We start from the raw sequence: 11,176 nt of genomic DNA, 5'->3' as shown, positions 1-11,176 counted from the left end.
ACACACACTATTACATAATATAATTAATTATATATAATTAATACTTTCTATGGCCATACGCTAATGTTAATAAAAAATAAACTTTTAATAAAATTGTTAAGTCTAAGTGCAGTACTATAAATTATAAATCAACCTTCTTACCTTTTGGTCCACTGGAAATAACTTTACTGTGACATTCCCCCTGAAATCCTTCTGTGGGTTACTGGGAAATGCACCCAGTTTCGTGATCACTACTGGATGGAGGACCTTAAAATCCAAACATATGGCTGAGACATCAGATGGCACCAAAGCATCAGGCTTGCTTAGAATGGTCACATCCTGCATGGCCACTACAAGAATTAAAGTGGTTAAAACCTGCTGCCTATTTATAGATAAGAAACAGACAACACTTTACCCTGCTGTTACATTATAATGACACTTTTAAACAGCTATTCTTGTAAGCGGTCAATAAATAGGTTGATATTGACAGGAACACAAATCACAAATGAAGACCCTATAACTTCATGGAAAAAGGGTCAAGTGTCTTGGGAAATAATGTGTTTTAACAATCAATCTTCAGTAGAAAGAATTTTCACTCAACTGCTCTTCAAAAAACTGCAAAATGTTCCATAACTGTTTTTCTGTTCTGTAATAAAAATGGAGTGACCCGCAGCTGCAATTGGCAGAAGACCAACACTCAGAAGGCCAGGGTAGTAAGAAAAGTTAAAAATAAGGCTCTTTTTATTAATAGTTTTAAGGTGAGGGAAAGCTTGCTGAAGAGGCAGTGAGGCATGCTATCTTTGGCAGTGAGTTCTGGCTGTGGCTTGAAGGCAGGACCCATGGAGCTTTGCAGGGCACAGCAGGTTCAGGGAGCATTGTCCTCACAGTCCAGAATGGACAATGAAGGGGAGGCTGAAGTCAGGGTTCTGAAGGTTGGGAGAACATTCTTGAGATCCTGGAACACCCGCTCCATTTGGTCCATTGCACTCAGTCTGGCTATCATTTTTTGGTAAGGTTTGACAATTCGAAGGCTAAAGAGGAGACGTTTGGGCAAAATCATTAACAAGTATGTTCCCGTTACTTAAGTAAGCCCTAGATGACACACTGTCATTTGCTCAAATGCACCCTAAACACACTCCACCTGAGTGCTAAAAGTCACACACCTTTTCTCATCTGACTAATTTTTCTGCCAGCAGTATTGTCTCCATTGATTTTCCCACTAACAAATGATGTGGGATGTGGTTCTCCTCATTTTAATGGAAAATTAGTTCATTAACGTGAACTTATGTCTAACAAATCCAGAGCGACGCACAGAAATGCTTAAATCTCTATAATTGTATACATTAATGAAGGATCATTAGGTTACATACTAAAGATACCATGAGTTTAAAACATTGTTCAAAGATACAATGAAAGTATTTTTTTAATGCAATAAATAGGGAAAGAAGTGCTAGTTGAAGTGTTTCCTGAATAAGTAGGTCTTCAGCCATCATTTGAAAATAGCCAGTGACCCAGCTGTCCGGACCCTAGGGGTTAGTTCATTCCACCACCTTGGTGCTAGAACAGAGAAGAGTCTTGTAGTATACTTGCCTATTACCCTGAGAGATGGTGGAACCAGTCAAGCAGTGCTGGTAGATCGGAGTGCGGGGTGCAGTGCAAGGAGTGATGAGGGCTTTGAGGTAAGAGGGAGCTGGCCATTTTCGGCTTTGTAGGCCAGCATCAGAGTTTTGAATCTGATGCAGTCAGCTACCAGAAGCCAGTGGAGGGATCGCAGCAGCGGGGTGGTATGCTAGAACTTTGGCAGGTTGAAAACAAGCCGTGCAGCTGCATTTTTCCAGATGAAATGCATGAAGTTATAGGGTCTTAGAAAGGGTCAGAGCTCTCTCTTACAAAGCCCTGTAGTTATGAAACTGTTATTAACATTTAATTTTCATGTAGTCTTTGGGACATGGACAGTCTTTGTATTTAAGTACACATTTTTTAAGTGAAGCTTTTTATGACTATTATTTCGGTATATTTCTGTAAAGCTGATTTAAGACATTTTAAAAGTGCTACAGTACACACCCAACAAATACTAGCAAATACTAAAAACGCAAAGGAAGGTCCCTTTGTGGGGTGTATGTGGTGTTGAATATAACTGCTCTGAACTCAGTTTAAAGTCAACATATGCACTTTCTTATGATCTGGTATGCTTTACCTTGTTCTGTGATGTTCCGTTGGGTGCAGGAATATGGATCCTCCCGATCTTCTTCAGGTATTGCACAACCATGTTTACCAATGATAAATTTCACCAGGACCCTTGAAGATAATGCAGAAGACTAAACACCAGATAAAGTTTTTAAACCATCTCAATCCTGAATCCTGTTACAAACTGAATGTATGCATATATTAATAATGCATTGGAAGTGAAATTATACTTACCCCAGTACTTACTTTATATAATAATACACATTATATAAAACATATTATATAAAATACATATTATGATTATACAGTCGTATGCAAAAGTTTAGGAACCCCTGACAATTTCCATGATTTGTATTTATAAATATTTAGGTGTTTGGATCAGCAAGGTTTATTGGATTAACAGAAAATGCGCAATATGAATCAAAACGAAATTAGACAGGTGCATAAATTTGGGCACCCTTGCCATTTTGTTGATTTGAATACCTGTAACTACTTAGCGCTGATTAATTGGAATACAATTGATTCAATTGGTTTGGTGAGCTCCTTAAGCCTTGAACAGAAAAATGACTGTGTCCTTTAGATATTTGATAGAGCAAAATGAAATTGCTGATCCAAACACCCAAATATTTATAAATGAAAACCATGGGAATTGTCAGGGGTTCCTAAACATTTGCGTATGATTGTATATTATATACTATAATATAAAGATGGGATAGCTTACCCACAGCTACTCAAACTTATGCAAAATATAAATTGTTATTAACAACTATACCATTGACAAATAGATATACAAATACACACCGATTCTGGAAAGCAGGGTGGTCTCTGAGGTACCCCATCCACGTGGCTCTTAAAGCCTCTCTTAGTTCATAGTGATGCCTGGCCGATAAAACTCCAACCACAACTTCATATACCGGCCTCCTGCTGCCTGTCACTAACATATTTTAAAAGTAAATTACTCTCTCACTTTTAACTGAGTTCAGTGATGCAGCATTACCTTCAGGATGCTTTTGTTTTATTTTATTGTATTTTATTCTATTCTATTGCAAATGCAGCTGCAATTATAGAATATTACCGTGAGTGAAAGTTTACTTTCACAGTTTATTTATAATAAAACTGCGATTTGCCTAATTGGTCAGTGTGTGGTTATTATTTTTTATTACATAATATTTGCCTATTTTTGTGCAGTTTATTAATCATAATTTTATGATATTGCAAGGTCATTATAGGCATTGACTAATCCTAGTTTTTTTCAAACATACATTCAGAGGATGTTTACTAATGTCATTAAAAAATGAAACAGTCTCTTTACCATACACTTTCTTAGCATTTGATGGCCAAGTTATACTGGATGTGAATAACAGTGAAATGCTAATTTCCAACACACTATTACCTCACAGGATTATAAAATAACTGAAAATGCTATTAGTTAGTTAGTAGGACCCCTGAGCAAGGCCCTTAACCCTCAATTGGTGAGTTGTATGAAATGAGATAAAAATGTAAACGTAAATGTAACCTGTAAGTTGTGTATTCCAACACAGTGCACTGAGCTGTACTTTTTTCTTACTACTCCAGTTTCTACAGCATTATTTTAGATAAAACAAATACATATCATCGCTGTCGGGCGGAAACCTCGCATGTCCAAATTTTGTCAATTTCATATTTTTTCATATATCGATGCTATTGGTCAGTCCCCACATGGGTCTATTATTTTTACAAGTTATTAACCAATCTAAAGTCTTGAAAATAGCTTGAGCACAAATCTCATAACTCCATTGGACACTTCAACTGTCCACCTCATCCTCACTCTGCGAGAGAGCTTCGTGGCATATTTCTCCTCAAGAAGAGTTGCAACGAATCAACACGTCTTCTGAGGTAAATGTCTCCAAAACACTGTGCTCAAAGAAAAAAAAATCTTGACCCCCGCTAGTTCTGGTGCTCGTCTGAGGACAGGAATTTAGCGCAAGACAATCCACTGCAACGCGGACTAAACCCTGTGCACTGCAGATAAGGTACGGCATTTTTTTAATTTCCTGAAAAATAACGGTTTTGGAGATACGAGGATTCCGCCCAACAGCGACAATATGCTTTATAAGTTACTGTCCAGAAGGAAATACCACTACACAAGAGCAGTGACTTATTGTTGCAAATTTCTAGGCTACTTAAATATGTGCATTGATTCGATCCTAATAGACAAGTGGTGCAAGAATAACACAAGAATGAAGACTATATCCATTAGGCTTTGTACCCTTTTCAGACTTTACCCTCTATATATTTGACAATTTTATATACAAAATTTGAATGTTATATATTTACACTGCCCATTGCTTTAGCCTAACATGAAGTACTACCAAATAGCCTGCACCTTTTGATCGATGGCAGATCATTTAAAAAAAAAAAAAAAAAAAAGGTTTGCTCAGGTACTGTGGCACAATCTTTTGGTTCTAGTTTCCTGTTAGCTGCTGCATTATGGACTAACAGGAGCTTGCTTATGCATCTACCGGAACATCCAGGCGGTAAGGCATTACAGTAATCCAACCTGGAGGTAACAATTGCATAAAGTAGTACATCTGCATCATGTAATGACATTACTGACTCCAGCCTTTCATTTGAAGCTCATTAGATCATTAGGGTAACTTTCTTTCATCTGTAAAATATTGCTAAAAAAATAATCCTACCAAGGATTTTTACTGCTGCATGTCATGAAACAAAGACCATCCAGAGTTACTCTATAATCGGTAAGCTTATTTCTGGCTGCCTGTGCACTACTTTAGTTTTCTTTGAGATCTTCACACTTGCAAGAAGGTTGCAAGAAATTGCAAGAAAGTGTCTTGTATGTTTGAAAAAATAAATCCTTTAATACTCATTCAGATGTTGTTTACTAAATGTCCCTTTATGGTTCAGAATGAAACATTCTCTTTAGCATACTCTTAGCATTTGATCATCAAGTACCACTGGATGTGAACAACATTCAAATGCTGATTTTCAACACACTATTACCTCACTGGTTTAGACAATAACTATGAATATGCTGTTTAGTTAGTAGGAAGTTCCCAGTTCCAGTTGACACAGATTTAAATGTGACAACATTTATAGCATAAATCACAGCTTGAAAAACTACTCCATAATAAAATGTAGGCGTATTCTTTTCAAAACCCTGCTCCTGCACCAGTTGATTTGTGTGGTTAATCACTTCATTTAACCTTTAACAAATATTTGCATTCTGGTAGCCATTAAATAATATATATAATGAGTAAATAGAGGCCCATTTTAAAGTGGCTGCTACTAGGCAAGTAAAATACAGTTGTAAAATATAAATACAGTAAAACACGTCATAAATGTTTATTAAAACAATTTTTATTAAAATATAACATACACAAGAGTATCAGTATGACAGTGTAATAATACTAATAACAGTCCTGTTTTGGGCACAAGGCTTAGTTTTTAAGACAGCTATAGAGGTATATAAGGCTTATGGGATGCGCCCGGATAGAAGTGATGAGCAGGCACTAACAGTATTCTGTGGAGTAACACCACAAACTGGAACAGGGTGTTGGATGTACAAGGCTTACTAATGATTGAGGGCAATGCAGATAATACCAAAAGATGAGCTACTGTAGCAAGAATGTGTCACAGAAAATGTGATAGTTACGAGTGTCACCACAGTCTGCTGTGTATCGGCTGTGTAATAAGACAAGATGAAGGAATGTGGGAAGAAGACAAAAAGGAGAAGGGATTATGATGGACGGGGGTCCAGGAATTCAGGTGGATGTCAATTTCACACATGCCACCTACCTAAACAATATTGGGAACCAGGTAAACCCCTTCATTACAATGGTATTCCCAGGAAAATGCACTCTGCTACACTGTGCATATTACTCAGGAATTGATTGAGGAACATGACAAAGAGTTCAAAGTGTTGGCCAAAATTCCCAGATCTCTGGATCTAGCTCACAATTTGCAGGGTGATAATGTGCCAAATAACACAAGGCATCAGGGTAGGTGGTCTAAAATGCTGCTAAAATGAATGGAATGAAGTCACATGTATGATTTAAAAAACAAAAAAGTGTGCTTCTTACCCTCAAAAGATCTAACTGGATGTTTAATCACTATATCACTTCATAAACATTGCCTCAATCAGAAAATCAGATTTAAACATAGACTATCCACAACATGGATTAAGCTACAATTTATTGTACATCTTGACAAATTTGGTGTCAAATTATGCAGTTGTTTGAAGCTCCTGACATTTGTAATCAATATGGCCACTGGTGAATCATAGGGATAGAACGATTAAATTGTATTATCAATTATTTAAAAAAAACAATTTAAAAATTTTTTATTAACGATTAAAATTTAAATCATAAAAAAAAAAAAAAAAAAAAAAAAAAAAAACTTTTGTTTTTGATCATCAGAGTAAATCATACAGCCAGCATCAGTTTATGCAGGCGCAACATGCAAATGTTTTTTTTTTTCCCACAATACAATATGGCAGAAGGCAGCCATATCCCTCGGGAGATTTTTCAGCCACCTAAGAGGACAAAATCAGGAGGTCTGTTTGTATTTTGGCTATTATTGAATCCTGGGAGCAATTTAACGAAAGATGCTACTGTCTGCAGCTCTTGCAAGAAGAAAATCGCCGCAAAAGGGGGAAACAGGGTCAAATTTATTGAGTCACTTTCCTGACCACTACCCACCGTTATATAGTGAATGCAAGGTAAGTTAACCCTTACCTCAATACGAAAACTAACTTGGGCTAATAATTTTGAAAAAAAACAAAATATTGATGAGATTAAATATTTCATTCTCTCACTTGCAATTAATGCAAAGTTTCTTCAAAGAAAAGCTTGCAGCAAGTTCAAACTATTAAGGCTGGCATTTAAGGGATAATGTGTTGTATATTCAATATCGAATTGAAATTAATGTTTTAGATCATCACATGTGTTATTTGTGTGTGTGAATTTAATGTTCTTATTTAAGGTTTTGTCCATTAAAACCTGAACTAGGAAAACGTATGCTTAAAAAAGTTCATATAGCTGCTAATTGTATTTGTTGATTTTCAAAAAAAGGTATTGAAATTTTTTCAGAGTGCAACAGCTGTTTTTTTTTTGTTACTATATCATATTATGATATGAAATTTTCACACCATTAACCCTAGTTAATCAATACCCCAAAATACCTGCGGTTTTGAAGATGCTCCTATCCAGTCATATAGCCATCTTAATCGGGCTCAAATCAAAGTAAATCAGACTACTGATTTGCCTATTTTTTTGGCTTTTAACACAACTTCAAGAACTTTCTGTTTTTTTTTTATATATATATATATATTGGGTGTTCATTGTGTTAAATGAACTGAAAATCATTTTCTTCAGAAATGCAAATGTATAACATTTAAAATTTTGTGTATGAAATAGTCAAGTCTAAAGAGGGTAAAGTCTGAAAGGGTTTACAAGGCCTAATGGATATAGTCTATTCATTCTAGTGTTATTCTTGCACCTCTTGTTTATTAGGATCTCTTGAATGCACATACGGTGCCCTCCACAATTATTGGCACCCCTGTTTAAGATGTGGTTGTGGACTTCTAAAAAAATTCTCCTTTTTTTTTTTTTAAACAACATACCTCTTCCAGCCTTGTTTGTCACTGTTCCAGTTGTTTTAAACTTCTTAAATGATTCCTCTGACTGTAGATACAGGCAAGTTAAGGCAAGTAGCTATTTTCTTGTAGCCATTGCCTGACTTATGAAGGTCGACACACATCCGCCTTACTTGAATGGTGTGTTCTCGTCTTTGCCATGTTGACAAATGGGTAAGAGAATTAGTCCTGTCTCACATCATTTTTATACCCCAGGGAAACAGGAAGTCATGAATTACTAATTAAAAAGTTCCTAGATACCCTGACCAACTTTAGCAACTACAGAAAAATATATTAAAAAAAAAAAAAAAAAAAAAAAAAAAAATCAATAAAATTTTTCAGAGGAATTGTTAGGGGTGCCAATAATTGTGGAACAGGTGATTATTTTTTATATATTATTAACAACTTGTGTTAAAGGTTATATTTTACACAATTTTTCTGTTAGAGATAAAAAAAAAAAAAAAAAAAAAGAATTTATTTGACCGCTTTTAACACATCTTAAACAGGGGTGCCAATAATTGTGGAGGGCACTGTATTTCAGTAGCCTAACATTTTGTAAAGATAACTCACTGGGGTTTTATATTGGTATTTCCTTTTGGACAGTAATTCATAAAGCTTGCTATAGATTACAATTACAGTATGTATTTGATCTAGCTAAATATGCTGTGCTATCTGCAGTAGTAGAAAAAAACTGCACAATGCACTGTGTTGGAATACACAACTTACATTTTGCTTTGATGACATTTGCCAGATGCCCTTATCCAGGATGACTTACATTTTTCTCACATTTTATACAACTCAACAATTGAAGGATAAGGGGTTTGCTCAAGGGCCCAGCATTGGATGCTTGGTAGTCCTGGGGTTCAAACTCACAGCCTTCTGATGGGTAGACCAACACCCTAACCACTGAGCTACTGTAGTTGCAAAATTCTTGGAATTTTCATGGCTGGAAATTTTCCATGGGAATTAACGGAATTAAATGGGAATTTACTAAATTGCTGGTTAGTTTATAAAAGATAACCTAAATGTAGTTAAAAAAAAAAAATCTTGCAGAATAATCTTGGGTAAAACTGCAATTTCAGCTGAATTTCTACCCTGTACATTCATCAATCCCATGCACACAGAACTTCACCAACTGCAGGGCTATTGAACTGATACCCCTAACGCACTGTGCATTCCACCATAACATAGATCATTTTGAGACATTATTTTGTGTGCAGGATTCAAGAAATTATCTATCATGGTGAGTATTTACATAAAGTATTATGCATATTACATAGTTGTATTTAAAACTCCATTGTGCTTTTGTGTAAGCTATTGTGCAAAAAAAAACAACAGATATTTAGGGGAGATGATAAAAACTGTCTAAAAAGACTATCCCAAACAATCAATCCCCTTATTCACCCCCTCTCTCTTCCAGGCTCTGACTACCACAGAAATATTGATTCCACAGGTTTGCATTTGAGTCCAAGGATGCTCTTTGATTAGTATTTATTCATCTAGCCTTATTCTATTCATTTGCATCAATTGTAAAATGTTTATCCTAAAACCTTTTCAACTAATTATTTATATATCTGTGCATGGCATGTGAGATTTTATGAGCTTTTTTCCAATCTTATTCTATATAACTTTGCCACGCACACCATATCATGTGTGGATACATTTCACCTCAGCCAGTGTTGTCAAAATGTCACTTTTTTAAGGTCTGTATTAGATTGCATGCATGATAGCTTATATCCAAACAAAATGTTTATATTTATGTTTTTATATGATATACATTTCCCTCAAATTTTTAATTAATTCTCATAAATTCCCAGTAAGTTTCTGACTTGAAATATTTCCCAAATTCCCCAGATGAAGTTTGCATGGAAAGTTTCCACCCCTTTGCAACCCTATGAGCTACACATCCCTACATGTTGGAATACATTGAGCAGACATTTTCATGATCCATCATAACACTGATTAAGTTAAAAATACGGAATATCATGAGAATTACAAATCATGAGATTATGTACTGAAAACGTCCAATAAATTATAAAAGACTTTTTATATTATATATATATATATATTGGAATTGGAATAACGAGATATTACATCGAAGATTACTAAGTGAATGTATAGCAAAACAACTAGTTTAACGAAGAAAACAAAACGTAACGAATTAATCCAATATACAGACTTAGTAAGTGAAAATAACTACAGATAACAGAACTTCAGTACACATGATTCTATAACAGCTGTACAGTTTACACGTGACTGCACCACGCGTTAGAGACATGACGGAGACGCATTAAATAACTGCAGAATAGAAACGGCGTCCATCTTTTTGTACACGTAGTTAAACAGCAGGTACAAATCAGCCTTTAGAATTGTTCCTCATGGGTTATTTACTTTAAGATCATTTCCTTAAAGAAAGCCTGCGAGGTTTGAAAGTAAAAAGACCAGTAAAAAGCGCACATTACAGGATAAAATACACTTGCGGATCTTCGGAGAAACCTCCACAACACTTCAGAATAAACAAGTATCGTTGCCTATAATAAATGTCGATAATAACCACTGCTAGTAAGTTAGATGTTGAGATTTAAAGCTCAAACCTGCATCCTCGGCATACAAGAAGAATTGGGTTTGGTCTTTCAGCGACCACCACACATGAAGCAGCACCGCGATCACACACGGAAGCAGAAACAGTGCTAAACTTCTCATGGACGAGCCAAACACATACACAAAAGCAATCTGAAGTGCAAATCGTTCAGCACCTCCGACATTGCAAACTGATCCTATCTTATTCGCTTCATCTGTTGTCGACGGCGCACAGATAGGCGTCATCGACCAATAGAAATGAAGCCAAGGCCCCACAAGGAATTCTGGGAGCTGTGATGATAATGCTACGTTCACGTCAGGGCGGAATGACCGTTTTCCCAAAGTGAACGTTGACCCCACCCCATATTTGTTTTTACAAGTGTGAAACTCGGGGTTTTGTTATTAAGGAAACCTGGAGGAATCATTAGATCCATCGCTTGTAGTTGTGACGATAGATTTGTCACAACTGAACGTTCACTTGACTGATTTAATATAGGTTTGCTATGTGTTTGGTATATGTATCATGATTTGTAGCTGCATTGGTATGATTGTGATATAATATGTAACCATGAAGTTTACATTTGTTTTATAAAACCTATTTTCTCCATTTCACTCCGACCAAAGTGACTTGAATGCACTTGATGTCGTAATTACTATTTCCCAACTCGTAAATACGAGCTGCTTATAAACGGCATGCACTTATTTTTTTTTAATTGAATTAACAACAGATATCAATTAACAAACTTGACAATAACAATACAGACACAAAGTATGCTAGGGGGAATTTACAACAAAACA

General features: G+C 35.7%; 1 protein-coding gene across 2 annotated transcripts in view; it reads right to left on the bottom strand.

The window, feature by feature from the left end:
- b3galnt2 (beta-1,3-N-acetylgalactosaminyltransferase 2) overlaps nucleotides 1-10,639 on the bottom strand; it is a 25,218-nt gene extending 14,579 nt beyond the window's left edge. For both annotated transcript variants that reach the window (XR_009648589.1, XM_060872005.1), the window contains exons 1-4: nucleotides 10,393-10,639; nucleotides 2,968-3,100; nucleotides 2,177-2,277; nucleotides 142-329 (exon numbers count right to left, since the gene is read on the bottom strand). Coding sequence is in view for 1 of the 2 variants with exons in the window: in XM_060872005.1 (XP_060727988.1) it covers nucleotides 142-329; nucleotides 2,177-2,277; nucleotides 2,968-3,100; nucleotides 10,393-10,624 (654 nt within the window). In the remaining variant the exon portion in view is untranslated. The remainder of the gene's footprint in view (nucleotides 1-141; nucleotides 330-2,176; nucleotides 2,278-2,967; nucleotides 3,101-10,392) is intronic.
- Between the last annotated feature and the right edge of the window lie 537 nt (nucleotides 10,640-11,176).

This window comes from Tachysurus vachellii, chromosome 6 (assembly GCF_030014155.1).
Source record: "Tachysurus vachellii isolate PV-2020 chromosome 6, HZAU_Pvac_v1, whole genome shotgun sequence".
Classification (NCBI taxonomy): domain Eukaryota; kingdom Metazoa; phylum Chordata; class Actinopteri; order Siluriformes; family Bagridae; genus Tachysurus; species Tachysurus vachellii.
Note: the sequence above shows the minus strand (reverse complement) of the source record. Positions and strands in the feature narration are given on the sequence as shown.